Raw genomic sequence first — 24,723 nt, 5'->3', positions numbered from 1 at the left:
TCTAAAAACACATTTTGTAAGGCTACAAAATGTATCGTTATTGTCTTTTTATTACTCATCTTTCTATTCAGGCCTCTCCTATTCATATTCCAGTTTCTTATTCAAATCAATGTATGGTTGCTAGGGTAATTAGCCCCTAGCAATGAGATTGCTGAAATTGCAAACTGGAGAGCTGCTTGAATAAAAAGCTAAATAAATAAAAAAAATAAAAAAACGAAAACCAGTTGCAAATTGTTTCAGAATACCACATCACACTAAAAGTAAATTTAAAGGTGAACAACCCCTTTAAATGCTTCTGTGTATGCCCAGTCTCTACACCATTGCCTACCAGCCAATTGGAATGCTGCTATGCTAAGTGAATGAATGAATGAACGCACTGTACTTTACCAAAGATTCTTACCCACTGCCAATCTCTGAATCTGTGCTTAGGGTAAGCACCAAATGTAACTATTATTAAAATGTCCAATTTTTGATACAATAAAGTATATTATTAATGCATCATTACTGCTCAGATAAAATAATAGATAATAAATTGGCCCAGCAATGTTCAAGTTACACTTTAAGGCAATGTATACTCTCAAAACAAATATCAGCAATATACATCCATTTCCTAAGAAAAGAAACACATTGAGACATCGCTGTCCTTGAATGGACCAGAGAAAAATCCGATGACTCTCCTCTACTCACTAATTTCATTTTCAGTACAGAAACTGGGGGCAGCTGGGAAATTGACAATATGTCTAGCCCCATGTCAGATTTCAAAATTGAATATAAAAAAATCTGTTTGCTCTTTTGAAAAATGGATTTCAGTGCAGAATTCTGCTGGAGCAGCACTATTAACTGATTTGTTTTGAAAAAAACATGTTTTCCCATGACAGTATCCCTTTAAAATAAAAGGTGCTTGTCTTGAAAACTAGGGTGAAAAATAATGTACATTGCAAATGTGCCTACAATCGTGTTCTGAGCTATTTCTGATTCATTTGTTTTGAGGGATTACATTTCCTTTAAAGGGGAACTACCACGACAATGAAAATGTAATACAAGCTTCAGCATACTGAAATAACTTTCTAAATGCAATCAATTAAAAATTCTGTACTGTTTCTGAAATAATCAATTTCATCTTCACTATTCCTCTCAGCATCTGTTTCTCTTCATTCAGGAGTCGGGTGACAGATATTTATTGAGAGTTAGATCCAATGTATCTTATGGGGGGGGCTACTTTCATAGCAGATGAATTAGAGCTCACTCAAATAACTGATTCCAGCACAAACAAAATAGCTGTCTTTTGCACAAATTCTGCATGTAGAGACATGATGTCTTGTGATTTTAATAGAGTGAGCTCTATATAAATAATAGAGTGAGCTCGAATACATCTTCGAGGCAAAATCCAAAAAAAACCCACCTATATATCTTATAGGGGGTTCCTTTTGACTAGAAGATATTAGAGCGCACTCTATTATATGTATAAGATTTATTGGATCTAACTGTCAATAAATATCTGACACCCAACTGCTGCATGAAGACAGAATGAAGATAAACAGATGTTGAGAGAGGAATTGTGAATATAAATTGATTATTTCAGGAAACAGTACAGAATTTTTTATTAATTGTATTTAGAAAGTTTCTTATTTCAGAATGTTGAAGCTTATATTAAATTTTCATGATAGTTCCCTTTTAAGTAATCAGAAATATAAAACAGTTCTGTATCAGACTTCCTGTTTTCAGCTTAAACCTCCTTGCCCCGGGCATGAGCATGCTCAGTTTGCTCCTCTTCCTCCCCCTGCCTTCTCTGCTGTAATCTGGGCCCAGAGCTATAAGTGAGCAGGGAGAGACTCAGGCAGGAAGTGGTCACAACAAGCTAATACTGCAGCTGCTATCCTAAACAAACAGAGAGCTTTTTACTCTGGCATGGTAAAGCCTTCTACAGAATAAATATAGCATTCTAGCGTGTACTATTGCAGCTAATCTATTGGCAATAAAATGCCTCTGTAGCTTTCCTTCTCCTTTAACTGTGACATCTCTTATTGAATGTGACTCAGAGAATCCCTAGGGTAGTCATAGCTCTACGGTCATCTGAAAAAAAATATTTGAAGCCAGAAACAGACGGTTGTTTATACTGTACACTTTATACAAATTTTTTTTTAAAAAGGGGGAGGGGAAACACTTGGGGAGACATCGGACAGCACATTTAGCATATTTTGCATCACCTAATGCCCCAGCTTTAAAAAATAGTGTGTATAAATCTGCAGTTTACAATTCTTTCATTTTATATTGCTGAAACTAACAGTTCAACAGAGAGGTTTAAAAGAAGCTGTGTCCGGGGTGTGCAAAACACAAAATCCAAAGTAAATCACAAGGTCCTTGTTGCATCGGAGGTAACCCCGGATATACAGTGCTCAGGCTGGAGTTTTTATATGGCAGGCCCAGGTCAGGTCCACAGCCTCACATTGGAACCAGCAACTGAACTTTACTTTGGGAGCATTTCCAAAACCATATACACATTGTTTATATGTATATGTGTGTGTGTATATATATATATATATATATATATATATATATATGTGTAGAGAGATATATATATATATACACAATATATATATACACAATATATATATATATATATATATATATATATATATATATATATATATATATATATATATATATATATATATATATATATATATATATATATATATATATATAAACATACATACATAGAAATAATTATTTAAGGCAATGAAATGGTGACAATTCCTAAGATTCGTTCTAAGAAACGAAAAAAATATACATCCTTTTCTCTCTCTTTCCCCACCCCACCCCGGCCCGCCCTTTCTTTCTGGATTTTAGACATAATAGAAAAAAAACGGAAAAAAAAATTAAACATAAAAACATGCAACACTTCGGCAATGGCCACAAAAATATCCCCCTAAATGTTTGTATGTTTTTAAACGTCATTTGGTGTATCCACTGAAGTAGAAGCAAGGAAAGGGGGGGGAAAGAAAAAAAACAAACTCCTAACACCCCCACTCGGCATCAGTCTCACATTCAGTCCAACATTGTTGCAGAAAAAAAAACAAACAAAATGGAAAAATACATTCTATAAAAGAGTTCAGGCAATGTTTGCGTCTGGCCAATGGAGTTCAGGGATGTGGGCAAGGCACTACAAAGTGCTGTGACTGTGCCTATTACTGTTTGCAGGCATTTATTAAAAAAAATACATCTACCCATCCAGCTGTTGGTGCAAGCGATTGTGCTGCACGTCTAGTCTTGTGCTGAATTCATCTAGACCCCCCCTATTCTGTTAAATAGTACGGCCAGTGAGTGACCCAGACATGCATGTGGAAGGCCTGGGGGAGATGGGCTGGGGGATCGTAGACAGGGGTCAGCATTTTCAGTGCATTTTCGCAGAGAGGATTTACAGCCAAGCCTTTATTTTACACAGAGGAGGCCGCCCACGTTGCCCATGAACTCCTCCAAGCTCTTGAGGAAGGACATCTTCTGCTTGCGGTCGAGGGTGGGAGGAGTACTGCTGGCGGTTAATTTGTTGAAGGCATCGGCCAATCGCTGGTAGATCAGAGGATCCTGTTGGCTTGATAATAACGTTTCCACTAATTCCGCATACTCGGCCTGTCAGGGCAGAAAAATACACCTTTATATAAAGGAAATACCTACGTGCAAGCAATTTATATCAAACATGCTGTGAAAAGACAACAACTCTGCATTGGCTACTGAAGGATGATGGGGATTGTAGTTCAACAGCAAACAGGTGGCTGCAGGATGGAATTCCAAGACTATGAACATACAGCACCTGAGCTCATGTATTCCCTGCAGTCATGCTTATATAAGCAGATGCCACATCATTAATATCACTACTTTGATTTAAATAATACTGGCCTCTAGTAATATGGCTGTAACAGTGCATCGACCCTGTAACCACTTTCCAAGGCTTGTCTTTTAAAGGGGTTGTTCACCTTTGAGATAACCGTTAGTATGATGTAGCGATTGATATTCTGAGACAATTAGCAATTGGTCTTCATTTTTTAATTTTTTGTAGTGTTTTGAGTTATTTAGCTTTTTATTCAGCAGCCCCCCAGTTTGCAATTTCCGCAATCTGGTTGCTAGGGTCCAAATTCCCCTAGCAACCATGCATTGATTTGAATAAGAGACTGGAATATGAATAGGAGAGGACCTAAAGAGGAATAAAAAGTAACAATAACAATACATTTGTAGCCTTACGAAAAGGTGAACCACCCTTAAGATGCCGTGATCATTATATTTGACATTAGGAAAAGCAAATGGATTCTACACACATTCATATATATCTTATATGAATCAAGTGACAGTGTCCATATTAACAAGCATTAATAGCCACTACTTATAAAGCTCTGCGTGTGATAAAAGGGCACCTGGGCATTCAGTTAAATGCTACCAACTAATACAGGAAAATATTTATAGCTGGGTTACAGGTCTAGTTAGTTGTCCAACACCACTATGGCAGCCTGTTCCTGACAAACAAACAGTTTTTTCATGGAGTCTCTCTTTTCTGATTTGTATAATGGGAAGAAAAATCAAAACACTACGCACCTGATTTAGACACACCAGCGTGTAAAACGCTTCTCCTGCCGCCGTCGTCATCTCGGTGTTGTGTTTTTGCAAAACAAGCATATCAAAGACCAACTGCAAGGGAAAGGCAAATTGAAGCCAGTGAGTCAAGCATAACACCTTGGTGCAGCAAAGTGGGTAGAAAAAAAAGCGCCTTTACCTTTAGAAAGTGCCGCATTGCTGCAAGTAAAGGGGAGTCTGTGTCCTGGGCTTTTGCACACTGCTCAGCCAATGGTGTGAGGGCTTCAAGGCAAAGCTGTGAGACCTCTGAACTCATCCTTATTGTCAGACAGTTAAAGAAAGCACACTTGCTCCGGCCATGTACAAACACAAGTTCAAGGGCAACTTAAAACAATGCTTAAATGAACATTAACACCCACAAAAAATGAAAGTGTTTTAAAGTATTAAAAATATCATGTAGTGTTGCCCTGCACTGGTAAAACTGCTTTAGAAACATTACTATAGTTCATATAAACAAGCTGCTGAGTAGCAATGGCAGAAATTGAAAAAAGGCTATATGGCACAGGTTAACCAATGGATAACAGATAACACCATTATGTTCTACAGAGCTTATCCTAGAAGATGATATAATAGATATAATATTCCATATTTCCAGACACTCCTGGATGACAAACACCTTCTGCCACAGTATCATATAAAGCTACATCTATTCTACATTTGTTGCTCTCCTGGGAAAGCTTTTCACTTGGAACACTGGGATCGTGGGGGCTTGCCCTTGTTCCAGTTCAGTCCTAAGGTGTTCCAGTCAGTCAAGTTTTAAATTACACTGTTTACACTGCAAATAATTCACTCTACAATATAAAATGTAGTTCCTGAACTAACAAGGGTATTTTTTTAGTGCAATAATAGTGTGTAGTTGCATCTCATGTCATTTTGCCTGGTCATGTGCTTTCAGAAAGAGCCAGTGCTGCACGATGGAACTGCTTTCTGGCAGGCTGTGGTTTCTCCTACTCAATGTAACTGAAGGTGTCGCAGTGAGACCTGGATTTTGCTATTGAGTGCTGTTCTTAGATCTACCAGGCAGCTGGTATCTTGTGTTAGGGAGCTCATATCTGGTTACCTTCCCATTGTTCTGTTGGGCTGCTGGGGGAAAAGGGAGGGGGTGATTTCACTCCAACTTGCAGTACACCAGTAAACAGTGACTGAAGGTTATCAGAGCACAAGTCACATGACTGGGGGCAGCTTGGAAACTTGACAAAATAGCTAGCCCCATGTCAGATTTCAAATTAAGTATAAATTAAGTTTGCACTTTTGAGAAATGGTCTTCAGTGCAGAATTCTACTGGAGTAGTCCTATTAACTGATGTGTTTTGAAAAAAACATGTTTTCCCATGATAGTGTCCCTTTAACAACTTCAGAGTCCAATGGAGTCAGCATTTACACCACCTCCTGCCAATGTTTGAATGGGTGTCTTAAAATATTTGGGACCATATAGTGTAGGATTTGATTAGGAGTGAGGATTAGAATGAACACACACTGTAATCTATGGGGGATGCTTCAGCTGAGGCAGAAATTTATATGCAGTAATATGTAGATATACTTCGATAGAAGGAATATTCTGTGGCTTTAATAAGTTATCACCTGATACTATCTAAACATGAAAATAAAATATGCATGGTTGAGATTTTAAATGCTGTGAAGGATACGAAGTCATCCCTAGCTCAAGGGAGTACATTAGGCTCTTGAACAGGTCTTCAGGGAGCAGAGGAATCTTCTCAGGAAAGATCTCACAAATAAAAGTGATGAGCTTGTAGTACTGGTTGCACAGTGAGGGAAACTAAAATAAAACACAAACGTTAAAGCTCCAATCCTCCTTTTGACCAACAAGCACACAATAACCAACATTTTATTTCATATACTCCTTGTGAGAAACAAAGGGTTTGAGCAAAGAAGAAATCATGGAGACCCCACCGTGCCTCGGCAGAGATGAAACATAGCAGCTGCAAGGTCTTCAAATGGACCTCTATAGTATAAGCTAAAGAGTACAAAGTAATGGTACTCGCAAAGTAGTGATGTGCAGACCAGCCCAAAACCCGCAGGTCAGGCACAAAATCTTCAGGTCGTGGGTTGGGCTCTCCACGCCCGCGACCTAGCACTGCTGGCTTTCGGCCCCTAAATTTATAGACTCACCCAGCCCCTTTGGTGACATCACTGCGGGGCGGGCACTGGTCTATAAATAGTAGGGATGTACCGAATCCAGGATTCGATTCAGCCTTTTTCAGCAGGATTCAGACGAATCATTCTTTCCGGCCGAACCGAATTCGAATTTGTATATGCAAATTAGGGGCGGGGAGGGAAGTCACGTGATTTTTGTCACAAAACACGGAAGTAAAAAATGTTTTCCCCTTCCCACCCCTAATTTGCATATACAATTTAGGATTCGGGTTTGGTATTCGGCCAAATCTTTTGAGAAGGATTAGGGGGTTCTGTTGAATCCAAAATGGTGGATTCAGCGCATCCCTAATAAATAGAGGATGAACGGTGGGCAAGCCAGGTGCGGGCTGGGAGGGGGCAGGTTAGGGTCGAGTCAAGAATTTCTCGACTCGCACACCACTATCGCAAAGGTACTTGCACCCAGGCAAGCACCGATGAGATTGTTCGATCTTCGTTGATGAATTGTGAAAGCCAAGGTAATTCCAAGGTTCTCCTAGTGGGCTGTGCCTATGGATTCAACTGACCTGAGCCTAGTAAACTGGAAACTAATGCGGTAATTGATGCCATCAACGCTATATAAATGTTTGCCATGCCTATGCATTATGGGTAACAAAAAAAATATATAGCTATTTATTTCAAACAAGTGCACTATATAAATCAAGGGTGCCCAAAAGGTAGGATCTACCAGTAGACCTTTAGTTGGTGATATAAATCACCATCCTGTTCATGCTTTTCATTCAGATATTTATTATGTTAAAGGGATACTATCATGGGAATACATTTTTTCCCCCCAAGATGAATCAGTTAATAGTGCTGCTCCAGTAGAATTCTGCACTGAAATCCATTTCTCAAAAGAAGAAACAGATTATTTTATATTCAATTTTGAAATCTGACATGGGGCTAGACATATTGTCAATTTCCGAGCTGCCCCAAGTCATGTGACTTGTGCTCTGATAAACTTCAATCACTCTTTACTGCAAGTTGGAGTGATATCACCCCCTCCCTTTCCCTCCCCAGCAGCCAAACAAAAGAACAATGGGAAGGTAACCAGATAGCAGCTCCCTAACACAAGATAACAGCTGTCTGGTAGATCTAAGAACAACACTCAATAGTAAAAACCCATGTCCCACTGAGACACATTCAGTTACATTGAGAAGGAAAAACAGCAGCCTGCCAGAAAGCATCTCTCCTAAAGTGCAGGCACAAGTCACATGACTTGGGGCAGCTGGGAAATTGACAAAATGTCTAGCCCCATGTCAGATTTCAAAATTGAATTTTTAAAAAAAATCTGTTTGCTCTTTTGAGAAATGGATTTCAGTGCAGAATTCTGCTGGAGCAGCACTATTAACTGATTCATTTTGAAAAAAAATGTTTTTCCCATGACAGTATCCCTTTAAGGTTACATAAGAAATAGTTCTTAAATATAGGAATATAAATTCTATCATAAATCAATATATTTAAGTAATATTTTCCATGGAACAGAATGCTAACAATGATTTTATGTATGTAGATCGTAATGGGACAATATCACTAAAAGTAGACCTCACATTAGTAAAGTATGGGCACTCCTGATATAAATTAATTCTAATGTGTACTGTTTTAGTATTTTGCACAATCTTAAAGGTTTAAGACCCTCTGTGAGCCATGTTACTAAGGACTCCTTATTTGATATGCTATTTCTGTACCGACTTAAATGATCATTAAATGAGAATATATATTGGAAGCAATATGTTGTAGCGACCTACCTTCAGCAGATCTTGTGACATTAATGGCAGAACAATATTAACACCATATAAAACAACATCAGCTGCCGACACTGGCCTGTTGGTCGCTTGTCCTGGTTCATGAGGCCTGAACACTTCATCTGGAGGAACACAAGGCACATTCAAGAGGTCTGAAGACGAGCACCATTCAGATTTAAAGAGATACTAACAGAAACTAAGCCTTTTCTTTAGCTCTATCATAACACTGTCTTTGCATGCTATTTATAATTTTGCCCGATGCTTTTACATTACCTATCTGATCTCCCCATGTTTCCTTATAAGGGAGCTGCCGTATTTTTGCAGCAGTAGTCCATTGGAATAAGAAACTCTAACTGACATGTTGAGATGGGACAGTCAGGTTGGCAAAATAGTCAGGTTTAGTAGGAACTTCAAGTCACAATTAATGACAAAAGCAGCCCTATCCGTGAAAAATGACCAACATGACCCATTGGTAACATTTAAAGGGGACCCGCCATTCAAAAAAAAAAAATCCAAGTCCTATTTTATCACATTAGTCAAGCAAAATTAACTTTAATTACACTGTATAAATTATTTGAATCTTGTTTCCATCAGTCTGGAAACTCATAATTATAGCAAGCAGGCAGGAGCCATTTTGTGGACACTGTTATTAAGACAAGCCTCAGAATCTTGTTTGTGCACCAGAATCGAGGCCCTGATGTCGATCCCCATGCCCTGGCTATAAAATTAAATGGTTAAGAGAACTGGGGGAATGTGTGGAGGGCAGTGACATCTAAAAAGTGTTGAATGGGAAGTGAAACTAACTGCTTGCCCCGCATCTATGCCCAAGGCATAGAGGAGGGGCAGCCAATATTTGATTGACAGCTGATATTAACTGCTTGCCCCGCATCTATGCCCAAGGCATAGAGGAGGGGCAGCCAATATTTGATTGACAGCTGATATTTTTAAATGAGTTTACAACAGCTATGAACGCTTTAATAAAAAAAAAAAAAAAAAAGAATTTAGATTTCATGTTTAAATTGAAAAGGACTTTTATTATACAATTTTTTTATGTCTGGGTGACAGGTCCCCTTTAAAGTATGTTCATGTTTCGAAGAGTCTTTTTTAGCATTGCTTTAATATCAATATGCAGAAGATGAACTATATAAAGAAACAGACACAAGGGTAGCAATCCTGCTATTGTTACCAAGATAGAAATATCAAGCTCAGACTTTGCTATGCTTAGTCTTAGGTGACGGCAGACAGACGGCTGGTAACACAAGACTGAACGAGACACGGATTTGGGTTTCACCGGCACAGAAGCGAAACTGAAACCCATGGAGGGAATAGTATGCCGAGATGAAAGTTTTACAAAGAGGATGGGACTGGGCTGCAGTGCAAGTTAGCAGTAGCATGTTTTTCCATGTAAAATGTAAAGCTATAATTTTCTGCAAACATTGAGGGGGTTATAAATGCTGTACACATGTATACTAAATATGACTTACTATAGATGTGCAAATTCTGCCTAGGCAGTACATTTGGAAATGTGTAACAACTACTCTGTGTACTACTGCCTTTGCATATGCTCTGTTTAATAAACTGGAATTGGTTAATTTAGATATATTTCTGACTCCACCCTGGAAGAACATTCTTCTAATTAATTATACCTGTGTCGCTGAAGTCAATGAACTCCTTGGAAAGCAGATTAGTAAGTAGCTCCATAATGAGGAGGAGGTCCTGGTACTGATCCTCTTCTGCGGTGACATCAATGCGCTTCCTCCCAAGGTTGTTCTTGGAATAAACTTGCAACAGAGTCAGGCACGCTTCATACAGATTCATGGCTTTGGACTGAAAAGTGATCAAACAAATGAGCTGTATCTGTTAGTGTAACAGTCTCCTGCCATTTTGAACTACAATTCCAAGAAGCCCTGCTGGGGTCCCTGTGTATTTATTCTCAACAGGTTACACCTTCATGATATAAAAACTGAAGGACACAGCTATGTCTTGCCGTCTCACAGCATATAGCTCCTATAAAGCTCTGAGCTTATACATAACTTAATAAAGGTAATCTGTAAAGTAGCATAAACTGGACTCTACCAATCAAGTCGAATACTACTTAAAAGGGATTCTGTCATGATTTTCATGTTTTTATTTCTAAATTACACTGCAAATAATTCACTCTATAATATAAAATTTAATTTCTGAACCAGAAAGTGTATTTTTAGTTGTAATATCGGTGTGTAGGTGCATCTCGGGTCATTTTGGCTGGTCATGTGCTTTCAGAAAGAGCCAGCACTTTAGGATGGAACTGCTTTCTGGCAGGCTGTTGTTTCTCCTACTCAATGTAACTGAATGTGTCCCAGTGGGACCTGGATTTTACTATTGAGTGCTGTTCTTATATTTACCAGGCAGCTGTTATCTTGTGTTAGGGAGCTGCTATCTGGTTACCTTCCCATTGTTCTGTTGTTAGGCTGCGGGGGACGGAGGGAGGAGGGTGATATTACTCCAACTTGCAGTACAGCAGTAAAGAGTGATTGAAGTTTATCAGAGCAAAAGTCACATGACTGGGGCAGCTGGCAAACCGACGTCTAGCCTATAGTCAGATTTCAAAATTAAATATAAAACAATCTGTTTGCCTTTTTGAGAAACTGATTTCAGTGCAGAATTTTACTGGAGCAGCACTATTAACTGATGCATTAAAAAAAAAAGAAACATTTTCCCAAGACAGTACCCCTTTAACATTGGATATTGTGTGACCCATAACATCACGCCTGCTGTATTACTCACCTCTCCAAGGTAGCATATTTGCTTATGTGCAACTTCAACAAAAACTTCTATAATTAAATTCACAGTCTCTGGGTTGTTCTTGTACACTTCCATTAACCCAATGCAGTTCGTTAGAAAGTCCATTAAGAAATTAAAAAGGATGGCCACGTTGTCGATCTGCGTGGCTTCTGCAATGCCGCAGAGGGCTTCCAACGTGGCTGTGATTTCTTGTTTCACCTCCTCCTCTTGGCAGATTTGCTGGAAATTTTCTTGGTTTATGACATTCAAAAATCTCTGCTGAAGCGGCTGCAGAACCTGCGAGAAAGACATATACGGAGTGGCTGAAGGTCTCACATGATACTACTGCTATTACTGCCAGGACGGTAACATGATCCTAGTGCAGACAGGAAGACAAATCCTGTGATATATAGTCGTCCTGTGCTTTTGGCTCCTCAAACTCTCCAAATAAAAAGCAACAGGGGAATGTGGACTAAATCTAAGGAAGATAATCAGACCCTGGAGGTGCACAATAAGAATAGCAAGTCTACTGTCAGCTCAGCAACTTACCTCGGTCCAGTACTGCTGTTTGGTGTCAGAGTCCATGTGAGCAAAGCCACCTAAAACTAAAGCCTTCATCAAAGTTCTCTGCACAGAGCTGGACAGGAAGTTGAGGGGTGGACTTCTTTGTGCAAACTGCTTGGCTAAATTCCACCAATTTTCACACTGGATTACTAAATTAGCCCTAGAAAAGAGTCAGTACTCAATGAACATTTATCAACACAAATGTAATTATCTGGAGCAGAAATAAGACTACAGGTAGTCACCAAACAAAGGAAACAGAGACAAAGTGCCGTTAGCACATGACCCCAACAACTCTGGCTGGAAGAGAACCTTACACAGGTGCTTATCTGGGGTGAGAGCTAATGGCTTATTAATGAAAACAGGGTCGGGGTGGGCGAGAGATGGGCGGGGTTGTGCCAGTCTGGGGGCATGGTTGTGCCAGTCCAGGAGCAGGGTTATGACATTGCGGGCGGCGTTATGGCATTTTGGGACGGAGTTTCGCCAGGAAGATTTGCGCCCTTAGATTAGGTGAGTGGGGCAGATCTGATGCTCAATAGGGATTACAAATTTACCGGCTAATACAGACTGCCGACGGCCTTGGCTGGTATTTTACCGGCTAGGCCGATGAAATAGCGACCAGGTGGCAACCCTAGTCACGACAGAGGTTCGCACTCACAGGTCTTATGAAGAGATAGGAGTGTTTATTTTGCCAAAAAACAACTAGTTTCAGCTAGCTCTCCAGCCTTATTTAACGATTACAAGAGCTGTGCCGGCACCCAACTGCTTATATTATGTATGTTGATGCTTTTGCTGCAATTGCCATAATAATTCTACATAAAGATTGTTTGGGATACAAGTATGGGACCGGTTATCCAGAATGCTCGGGTCCTGTGGTTTTCTGGATAATGGATCTTTCTGTAGTTTGGATCTTCATACCTTAAGCCTACTAGAAAATCATGTGAGCATTAAATAAACCCAATAGGCTGTTTTTGCTCAGTTTGGATCAAGTACATGGTACTGTTTCATTATTACAGAGAAAAAGGAAATCATTTTTAAAAATTTGGATAAAATGGAGTCTATGGGAGACAGGCATTCTGTAATTTGGAGCTTTCTGGATAACAGGTTTCCGGATAACTGATCTCAGACCTGTACCACCTGTCTGCTTTTTTTTTTTTTTGAGTGTGCAAACCTAATTATTGCAAGATCTTTCCGAAGCCAGTGATGACTATGTGCCCGATAAGGGTGAGATGAATTTTTTCTGTATCAAAGCATTCAATCATATTACAAAAGTAAATGCCTTACCTCTCCCTCCTCTCTACAAGGGTAACCAGTAATTGGACTGTCTCATTTGCCAACTCCTGCTCAGAGCTCCACACAGAGAGATTACTGATCACTTTTTCTAAGAGATAGCCGATGATCCAATGACAGCCTTCTGTGTCTGCACCAAATGCCGTATTGAATGGTAGGCTTATCTATAACACACAAGTGATTTCTCATAAACAGTTATCCGTATAAATGTAATACACAGTATATGACATTGAGGCATCGCCTATACACATCACTTCATTCACAGTACTTCTGAGTATATTTTTTTTTCTAGTTTTCAAGATATTAGCAGTATTTACACTAATATAATGAAAATGAAACAACAGCATACAGTGCTGCTCATTTCAGCCAACCAGAAAGTGTCAGCAGAAATTGAAGCTGAAAAGAAGAAAGTCTTGTGTTGTTGCTCTGCTTAGATCTGACCAGAGAAATATCAGGTGACTATAGTTGTAAACGAATATTGCAGAAAGTGTTCAGAGGAGAAGTCTTAAGAAATTGTACACTTTGTTTCAAGCAAGTTTCTGTTGATGCCCCAAAGAAAAAACTGAACAGGGTTAAAATATCAGTTTGTCTAACGCACAGGTCCAACCATTTAAAGGGGTTGTTCACCTTTGAGATTAACTTTAAATATGGTATAGAGAGTTATATTCTGAGACAATTTGCAATTGGTTTTCATTTTTTATTATTTAAGGTTTTTGAGTTATTTAACTTTTTATTCAGCAGCTCTTAAATTTGCATTTTAAGAAATCTGGTAGCTAGGGTCCAAATGACCCTAGCAACCATGCATTGATTTGAATAAGAGAGTGGAAAATGAATAGGAAATGGTCTGAGTAGAAAGACGAGTAATAAAAATTAGCAATAAAAATACATTTGTAGCCTTACAGAGCGTTTGCTTTATATAAGGGGACAGCGGCGCCCATTTGAAAGCTGCAGAAGAAAAAGGCAATTAACTATAAAAAATAAAGAAAAACCAATTGAAAAGTTGCGTAGAATTGGCTATTCTATAACATCATAAAAGTTACCTTAATTGCGAACCACCCCTTTAATGCAAATATTACAGACATTCTACTGGTGCAGACAATCTTGGTTCCATACCTGGTCATACAGCTTTTCATCTACAAGTAGATACGTCTTTGTCCATCGTTTCAGGAACCAAACGATATCTTTTCCCATTTGGGGACTGAGGAGATGCGTTAAATCTGCCCGTGTGGCACGAGACTCTACTTCTGAAGCTCTCAGAACAGCAGACACCAACCTATTGGATATAGAAGTTAAGCAACAACAACATACCAAGGTTTTTCCAGCATTGTCCTACCTACATAAACACACGAGCCATGAATATCCAGTAATTTATATCCTTATAATAAACAAAAGCCATGAATATCTTGTAAATTATAGCCTTATAAACTGTGAATTCTGATGTCATCAGTTATAAACAGTAAGTTCTGATGTCATTTCTGTCACATGACTCACTGAAACTTGTGTATTATAATAAAGTACCCCCAGTTGCAAAATATGAGGATATTAGAAGTTACCTTGGAGTTCCATGACCTGTATAAAAACACTCGGCCTTGTGCTTTTATATGGTCATGAAACTCCTCGGTAACTTATAATATCCTTATAATTTACAAGAGGGGGTACTTTATTCACTATATAAACAATGCTTAGTGATGTCATCAGTAACAATCTGTGCTTAGTGATGTCATTTCTGCTGCATGACTGAAACGTGTGCATTATAATAATATACCCCTGTTGTAAAATACCTCAGAGTTCCATGACCAGTATAAAAGCACTCGGCTGTCCTTATATTTTACAATAGGCGGCACATTATTCACTTTGTACATATATTTTACTCACCTGATGACAGAATCTGTTCTGTTGCACCCTGGTATAGAAGAGGCTTTTTCTCCGGGAGATCCCAGAATCTGCAGTGTTGTGTTGATATCAACCTCAGTTGATTGCTTTATGGAATATTCCATTATCTCTGAAGGTATTAACGGAGTCTCACCCTGAGTATCATCAGCTAAGAGGTAGCCTTTTTAGGAAAAAGAAACCCGTTATTGGGGCAAAACAAAATCTTAGAGGTGGGTGGTGCAATCATACAGAGTTGGTCCTTTTTAAAGGAATAGTAACACCAAAACAAAAACAAAAAAAAGGCAAAGGTTACATAGTAGAGAAGGTTTGTAAAATACAATGCGTTTAGTTCTTATACAGATATTTAAACACACCATATTCTACAGAGTTTATCTGCTATGTAACCTGTGCCTTTTCTCCTATTTCAGATGGATTTCTCCATGGTACACAGAAGCCTGTTTAGAAAAAAATAAACTAACAGCATTTCTGAAGCAAACAGACCAGTTTTACCAGTGTAGGACAAAATAGCCTTATATTTTAATTACTTTAAAGGAATTGTTCAGTGTAAAAATAAAAACTGGGTAAATAGGCTGTGCAAAATAAAAAATGTTTCTAATATAGTTAGTAAGCCAAAAATGTAATGTATAAAGGCTGGAGTGATTTGATATATAACATGTCAGTCAGAACACTACTTCCTGCTTTTCAGCTCTCTTGGTTTACACTGACTGGTTACCCTGGTTACCAGGCAGTAACCAATTAGAGACTTGAGGGGGGGGGGCACATGGGTCATATCTGTTGCTTTTGAATCTGAGCTGAATGCTGAGGATCAATTGTAAACTCACTGAACAGAAATGTACCATGTGGCCCCCCTTCAAGTCGCTGACTAACTCAGAGTTATAGAGCTGAAAAGCAGGAAGTTGGATTCTGGCTGTTTTATTAGACATCAAATCACTCCAGCCTTTATACATTACATTTTTGGCTAACTAACTATATTAGAAACATTTTTTTATTTTGCACAGCCTATCTATTTACCCAGTTTTTATTTTCACACTGAACTGTTCCTTTAAAACACATTTTTGGTGTTACCGTTCTTTTAAGTAACTTACTGGTGCTTTTCACATGCTAATTCCTAGTTTTCCAGTGAGCCAACTCTAATTAGATGGACCTCCAGGAACCATCTCTTAGCATCTCCCCAGTAGTGATGGGTGAATTTATTCGCCAGGCATGGATTTGCGGTGAATTTATGCACATCGCCGACTGTGAATGTTTTTCACAAAACTACCCTGAAAACTCGACGTGGAAAAATTTGCAGCGAAAAAAAAAAAAAAAAAAATCCTTGTGCGTCAAAATTGTTGCACGTCAAAATTTGGACGCCTGTTGATTTTTATGCATTTGGACAGAAGAGTCACACGTGTAAAAATTGTTACATGCTTAAAAATTCTTTTGACACTAGGGTTGCTACCTTTTCCAGAAAAAATACCGACCTTCCTATATATTCATCTTTTTTCCTATTAATAACATCATCAGCCACAGCCATCATTTTTACCGGCCAGGTGGCAACCCTATTTGACGCTCGTTGACTTCAATTTTTTCAGAGTTTTTTACTGATTCACTGCACATGCTCTGGGCTGCTGTCACTTACCTGAGCCTAGAGACTGACAATATATCTTATTTATACAATATTAAATTCAGGAGAGATGTCTAATTAGTAATTAACTCACATTCACATTACATGGCAAAGGAACCAGTGCATTCAACATCAGAAATGAGTAATTAACCCTGTAGCTTCAGCCTTTATAAAAGAGAAAATCTCCCCTAAGTTTCTCTTCTAAACAGCAGCAGAGAGCACTGAGCATGTGCAGTGCCACTGACACCCAGAAGATGGCACAACAAGATCAAAGATGGAGAGCTACTATGAACAATTGTGACGGCATAGATAATACTGTTATAGGCCTGCTGAACCTCTGGGCTGGTACAGTAAGTAATATTTACAATACAACATATACAGCCATTATCCTTTTATGCTTTAGTTTTCCTTTAAGAGGTTAATGTAGACAGATCTTTATCAGCAAAACAAAATAATTTATAGAAAAACCGAATATTTTTAAAAGGAGTACTTACTCTGCACTCATTTTACCTTATTACTTTTATGATAGATATATCTATATTCTGCACGTTCATGTAGTGTGGAGACGCAATGCCATGAATTCAAGTTTTTGACTTCAAAATCACTGCTTGACCACAACAATAATTGCTGTTTATGACATCCCAGGGCATGCAACCAACCAGACTTCATTCCAATGAAACAGATTCAGACCCGGACACTACACGGAAATATAGCACTGTTCTAAATGATTTGGTCATATATTGGCACTATGTAAAAGCTAAAAAATATATACCCTTAAAGGGGAACTATTGAGAAAATGAAAATGTAATATAAGTTTCCTCATACTGAAATAAGAAACTTTCTAAATACAATCAATTAAATATTCTGCTTTGTTTCTGAAATAATTGAGTTTATATTCACAATTCCTCTCTCAGCATCTGTTTCTCTTCATTCTGTCTTCATGCAGCAGTTGGGTGTCATAATCATTGGCAGTTAGATCCAATATATCTTATAGTGGGGCTTCTTTTCCTAGCAGATGAATTAGAGCTCACTCAACTGATTGCAGTACAAGCAAAATCTAACAAAATAACTGCCTTTTGCACAAATCCTGCATGTAGAGAGACATGATGTCTGGTGATTTTAATAGAGTGAGCTCTAATACATCTTCTAGGCAAAATTAGCCCCCCTATAAGATACATTGGATCATTCATCTCCCAACTCCTGAATGAAGACAGAATGAAGAGAAACAGATGCTGAAAGAGGAATAGTGAATTTTTAAGTTGATTGTATTTGGAAAGTTTCTTATTTAGGTATGCTGAAGCAAATTTTTAAATTTTCATTTTCACGATATAATCCATTTAAAATACCAGTTCAGTGTGAAAATAAAAACTGGGTAAATAGATAGGCTGTGCAAAATAAAAAATGTTTCTAATATAGTTAGCCAAAAATGTAATGTATAAAGGCTGGAGTGACTGGATGTGTAATATAATAGCTACAACACTACTTCCTGTTTATCTGCTCTCTAACTCTGAGTTAGTCAGTGACTATAAGGGAGGCCACATGGGACATAACTGTTCAATGAGTTTGCAATTGATCCATTCAGCTCAGATATAAAAGCAACAGTTATGACCCCTGTGCCCCCCCCTCCTCAAGTCACTGATTGGTTACTGGGATCCCTGTAAATTGAAACATATTCATACTACTCTTTTGAACACTAGCAGCCTAGTAGATAATGGGACCAAACATATTGATCAGGTCCTCTATATCAGTTGAGCCTTATGGAAATTCCCTTCAGCTGGGGACCCCATCAGGGTGAAGATGCTGGCCCTGGACAATAGCTGTGTATGGGCCAGCTATCTACTCTGCAGGCATGTTTAATATTCAGCTCACATGCATGGATACAAAATATTAGTCAAGGCTGGAGTAAGGGGATTGTAGCTGTTAGTATTTATAGAGACCTGCTGGAAATAATTCACATGTTTCTGTAAATGTTGCACTCTGCTCTTGAACATAAAAGCAACTGGTTATTAAATATTACAGTAATGGGCTGGAACCCTGCCTACAGAACAAACAGATCACTTACCTGTTACTAAGATAAGCCAATGAATGTCCTCATACAGGTCATCCAGAACTTTATTATCTATGGAGTCAGCCCCCGGGGAGGCCAATAATTGCTGTTGATGCCTTTGCAGCTGCCCATGAAGCCTGGTTACTCTTTCTTCTAACAAGCTAAAAAAGCAGTATTCCAAAATGAGCTTGGGCCATACATGAGAATCACACCATTCCCAATAAATCATCCCTAGCAAAGCTGCACAAAGGATTAAGTGCTGCCTTGAAACCCGCCCTCCCAGATGATTATAAACCCATTCCCACCAGCCTCTATACATTTAACCTATTTTTTGCTTAGAAAGCAATGTTGTCTATTGCTTGCCTGCAAAAAGCAAGCAACAACCATTCAATGACTAGGTCTAAACATAGATTTACTTCTGAGAATACAGTGATTAAGACTGGCCCTGTAAATCCCACACTGGAAGAAAAATAGAATGGAGACTGAGACTGACAAATATATAAGCTGTGTATTATCCTGATTCTATATCCCTGGGTACTAATATACCATTACCTAGTCCCTGCACTCATGTATAGCTATGGGCCTTTTACTTATGAGCCGCCAGCTCACTATGTGCCTAATTCCTTAACTGATTTCTTCACTAATTTCACAATGCTTACTGTACCTAGTCAGCAGAGGTATGCAGTGGTCCGACGCAATTCTTCCCAACATCCCAACACTGGCGAGTTGATCGGAAAACAAGTCGCGATCGTCTTCTTGGATTTCATTTATTTCCTCCTCCTCCCTGGAGGCCACACCATTAGCAGTCTGAATGAGAAAATAAATATATGATTATATAAATTGGATAAGGAGAACACACACAACAGGCACAATGCGATACAGAGGGGAAACTCTGCCATGATATTTAAAGGTGAAACTTGACCAGCCCACTCTTTACGGTGGAAAAAGTTGGCCAGCACATGCTATCCGAGGGAATAATTGGCTAGTACATTATATACAGAGGGGAAACGCACCCAGCCCACCCTGTACAGAAAGACGACCTTCCCAGCACATTCTACACAGAAGGCAAACAGAAGGGAGACATACCAGCATATTGCAGAGAGGCAATAATAACTGCAAACCCATCCAGTACAATGTAGATTAACTACATGGATTTTTGGGGACCCACTAAACTAGGAGAAGCTGGCCAACTACACAGGAGGAAAGCAAACTTGCACAATAAAGAAATATGACTTGCTCTCTTTTCCAAATTATAGCAGGTAGAAATTGTCTAGCAGAAGATCATACAGACAAGAGGTCCTCTGCACTCACCCATTATTAATATATTAAGGACAAAGACATTTTGTGCATTAGGTTACTAAAAATGCCCTCCCCTTTAAAGGAATTGTTCAGTATAAAAATAAAAACTGGGTAAATAGGCTGTGCAATGTTTTCAATATAGTTAGTTAGATAAAAATGTAATGTATAACGGCTGGAGTGTCTGGATGTTTAACACAATAGCCAGAACACTACTTCCTGCTTTGCAGCTCTCTTGGTTTCCCCTGATTGGTTACCAGGCAGTAACCAATCAGTTACTTGAGGGGGGGGGCACAAGGATCAATTGCAAACTTACTGAACTATTATGTCCCATGGGGCCTCACTTACAGTCGCTGACTAACTCAGAGTAAGAGAGCTGAAAAGCAGGAAGTAGTGTTCTGGCTATTATGTTACACATCCAGTCACTGCAGCCTTTATACATTACATTTTTGGCTAACTAACTATATTAGAAACATTTTTTATTTTGCACAGCCTATCTATTTACCCAGTTTTTATTTTTACACTGAACTGTTTCTTTAAACAAAACAGGGATTGTTTGTCCATATATATATTGCAATATATTTAAGCTGCCCAACTACATCAGTCATACCTGGATTGGCCAGTCCTACAGTCATTTCAATCTGATTAAGAATTCTATTGCTTTATTATAAATCTTTCACAGGGACAAGGTTTCACCTGCAACTTTACTGCCCACTCAAGGATCTGCCCATGTGTGGCCACCTTAACACTGGCAATACAATAAGATATCTGCTTGTTTGGCCAGATATCAATCGTGCAGGCTGTCAGGAGGTCCCGCATACACAAACCAGCTGCCAGCTTCTCTCTGGGGGGTGCAAGACAGCAATTTATATTGGCCTGTGTATGGGCAGTTAAACACAAAGTTGGCAGTCTATAAAAAGGACAAGAATAAACCTAACAAGAACATACACACAAGGAGACTGGACTAGCATTATCTAGCCAGACCGTATAAATAGTTAGACACTTTATACCGGTAGGCTAAACTAGCATGAACTAACCAGTCAATGCACACCCAGGCACAAACGATCCCAAACTAACAGGCTATACAGAGACAAAGACTGAAGTATACGCTAAAAGAGACATAATTAAAGGACCAGTAACATCAAAAAAAATTTTTTTTAACATTCATTAGCATACAACAGGAAAGAAAACAAAGACAAATTAAACTTTGAAATCGTTAAGTCTTTATTAAGAAATAACTTACTCCGCTTGCGCTCCTCTTCAGAAAAGGCGATCCATCGTGCGGCACTCAATTTCTACGCCCAGCCTTCCTTATAGGAGATAGCCAGGGAGGAGAAATCTAGCGCCGCATGATGGATCGTCGTCTTTTCTAAAGAGGAGCGCAAGCAGCGTTTCAGTAAGTTTCTTAATAAAAACTCATTTCAAAGATTAATTTGTCTTTGTGTTTTATTTTCGTTGTATACTAACGAATCTTATAAAAAAAGTTTGATGTTACCGGTCCTTTAACACAAACTATCCAATCCAGTATACATAATAGTGCTAGCACTATACTGACTAGAAATAAATGCTTTCAATAGCCAGAAAATGACGACGAGACTGGACTAGCAGTGGTGGGCCAGGCTACAGACAGAAGTAGAAGACATTAGTACAGAGCAGAAGTGGAGGAAACCAGACAGGACAGACTGTACAGAAATACAAAGGCCAGACTTTTACAACTTGATATATATGACGACATTCCGTTCTGCTCTCTGTATAACCTACAGAGAGCAGAGAGGGTCAGACTTGCACAAACAGCAAACATTCCGGTTACCAAGGGAAACTGAACTAGCCAGGCTAGAAATATCAGGGGCCACCATACCTCAGCTTACAAATATATGACAGAATAGATAAGGGCACGTCACTGATGAGCCTGAGAATTTGGCATCTGCAAGACTAAAAAGAAGCTAGTATGGGAAAGGTAAAGGAACAGTAACACCAAAAAATGTAAGGGTTTTAAAGCAATGAAAATATCATATACTGTAGCTTTGAACTGGTGAAACTGATGTGTTTGCTTCAAAAACACTACTATTGTTTATATAAACAAGCTGCTGTGTAGCAATGGCGGAAATTGAATAAAGACTATATGGCACAGGTTAAATAGTGGATAACTATCAAAATCCTGAGCCTTTTCTTATTTGAATGTCTGCCCCCATTGCTACACAGCAGCTTATTTATATAAACAATAGTGTTTCTGAAGCCAACGTCAGTTTTACCAGTGCAGGGCAATACTGCATTATATTTTTTTTACTTTAAAACACTTTAATTTTTTGGTGTTACTGTTCCTTTAACATTAACTTGCAGAACATTACCAAGTAAATGGCACTTAAAATTGGCACTAAAAAAATCCCCTTGTACTGTCCAGGCACTATGGCAGCTTCCAGATATTAATTATTGTAAACAATAGGTTAAAGGTGCAGTTCACCTTTAAAATAATGCTTGATATTTTGAGACCGTTTGCAATTGGTATTGTTTGCTGCTTTCCATTGATTTAGCTTTTTTATTTCACCAGCTATCTGGTAATTTACCCTAGCAAAGTGGTTTGAATGAGATACTGGAATATAAATAGTCGAGGGACTAAATAGGAATAAAAGTAATAAAATGTAACAATATTAATAAAATTGTGGACTCACAAAGTAATCTTTTTTTGCAGTGTACTCTCTGATATTCTCCCTTCAAATGATCTTTTATAACTTAAAACAGATTCATTCTCTTTTTTTGTGTAATTTGAGAATGCTTTTTTTTTATTCTCCAGTTTGGCATCCAAACTTATTTGGTTGCTAAGGTCTAACCTAACAAGCAACCAGTCATTTGACAGGAAGACAAATAGGAAAAAGTCTGGGAAAGAGTATAACTATAAAAGTCCAACCTCCAAATGAACTGATGATTTCTGGTTACCGGGCATTTCTGATAGCAGCAGCCACACAAAAAGACATTTAAAAACCATACAAAAATCATACAGTCCCATTAAAGTTAAAGGGGTGGTTCACCTTTAAGTTAACTTTACGTATGTTATAGAATGGCTAATTCTAAACACTTTCCAATTGGTCAACTTTTTTTTTTTTTAGTTTTTGAATTACTTCCCTTCTTCTTCTGACTCTGTCCAGCTTTCAAATGGGGGCCACTGACTACATCTAAAAACAAATGCTCTGTAAGGATACACATATATTGTTATTGCTATTTTTTTTTATCAGGCCTCTCCTATTCATATTTTAGTCGCTTATTCAAATCAATGCATGGTTGCTAGGGTAATTTGGACCCTAGCAACTAGATTGCTGAAAATGCAAACTGGAAAGTAGCCGAATAAAATAACTCAATAACCCAAATAATAAAAAATTAAAACCAATTGTAAATTGGTAACAGAGTATCACTCTCTACATCATACTAAAAATTAATTTAAAGGTGAACAACCCATTTAAGGTGACCTGAAATTGTATTAGCTTAGCTATCGAAAATCATTGCCATTGGGAGGTGCTCTAGTTAGTTTTACAGATTATAAAAATACAGCTTCCCGCCCCTTACCAGGAAGGGATTAACGCTTCCGCAAGACGCTGTAAAATATGCCCTGATAATGGGCTTTATTTTCCAGAAAGGCTGACAGTTTGACGCTAAACACCAGCAAACCTCACGCCACTCCATGTTCTGTCTCAGCTCCAGCAGGCAAAGGGTCAGACAGGAAAGTGAGTATGGAAAGTATTCTGTAGAAAGCCGCTGCACACTTCACTGCCTCTTCCACCACGCTTTCCAGATTCCTGTCTCTCCTTAATCTAAACCCCCAAACACTTCTCTTTTGGTAACTTCAAAGTGGCAGCTGCCGGCAGCGTACAGCTTCACAACTATCTGTAAGCCCTGACCATCGCTTTGAAAGCAAACAAGTAGAGCGCTGGTATGTCAGCTGTGCCTTAATTTGTTACTTTGAGATAAATAACATATTGGATAGGCACGGCCTCCACCTAGATGCCAAAGGCCCGGCTTGCTACAAGGTGAAGGCAAAATCCGCCTCCCAGCAACTGAGCTGGGAACTGAAAGGGGTGGTTCACCTTCAAGTTAACTTTTAGTATGTTATAGAATGGCAAATTCGAAGCAACTTTTCAATTGGTCTTCATTATTTCTTTTTGCTAGTTTTTGAATTATTTGCCTTCTTCTTCTGATTCTTTCCAGCTTTCAAATGGGGGTCACTGACCCCATCTAAAAAACAAATGACCTGTAAGACTGGCTGGCAATTTGGATCCTAGCAACCAGACTGCTGAAATTGCAAACTGGAGAGCTGCTGACAAAAAAGCTAAATAACTCAAAAGCCACAAATAATAAAAAAAGAAAACTGATTGCAAATTGTCAGGAAGGTCCAGCACTTAGCCCAAGAGTGACTTCTGCTACTGGATTACAGCCCATGATCCTGGGAAACAAGAGGTGCACCAATATGTAAGTCAAATATCTCCATCTAGAAATCAAAGAATAAAAGATTTATGGGTACTTAGAGTCTCTGGCTGTTATGTTTGAGAGCCCATCTAATGGTCCAGGATAAAAATCTAATCAGGGAAATATAGATCAGCATTTTTATCCACTTCTATGACCAGCACCAGCTTTTCTCCTCACCAACTCCCTATACACAAGAAGTGACATCATCACAAAGAAAGTGACATCATCGAAAGGTAGGATTGGGTGGTAGAGATGCAGAGTTGAAAGAAATAGCCATATGCCATACTAGAC

General features: G+C 38.7%; 1 protein-coding gene across 2 annotated transcripts in view; it reads right to left on the bottom strand.

Annotated features, from left to right (window-relative positions):
• Positions 1-2,117: 2,117 nt before the first annotated feature.
• The window catches only part of xpo4.L (exportin 4 L homeolog), a 131,618-nt gene continuing 109,012 nt past the window's right edge, over positions 2,118-24,723 (bottom strand). Inside the window, 13 exon segments of one of the 2 annotated variants that reach the window (NM_001096175.1) lie at positions 2,118-3,630; positions 4,588-4,680; positions 4,766-4,883; positions 6,272-6,402; positions 8,525-8,643; positions 10,168-10,348; positions 11,288-11,581; positions 11,834-12,008; positions 13,130-13,299; positions 14,249-14,408; positions 15,011-15,188; positions 18,697-18,842; positions 19,346-19,488. In NM_001096175.1, coding sequence (NP_001089644.1) covers positions 3,433-3,630; positions 4,588-4,680; positions 4,766-4,883; positions 6,272-6,402; positions 8,525-8,643; positions 10,168-10,348; positions 11,288-11,581; positions 11,834-12,008; positions 13,130-13,299; positions 14,249-14,408; positions 15,011-15,188; positions 18,697-18,842; positions 19,346-19,488 — 2,106 coding nt within the window. In that variant the 3' untranslated portion in view covers positions 2,118-3,432. 2 annotated transcript variants of the gene reach the window in all.

This window comes from Xenopus laevis, chromosome 2L, assembly GCF_017654675.1.
Source record: "Xenopus laevis strain J_2021 chromosome 2L, Xenopus_laevis_v10.1, whole genome shotgun sequence".
In the NCBI taxonomy this organism is placed as follows: domain Eukaryota; kingdom Metazoa; phylum Chordata; class Amphibia; order Anura; family Pipidae; genus Xenopus; species Xenopus laevis.
This window is presented reverse-complemented; position numbering and strand designations above follow the sequence as displayed.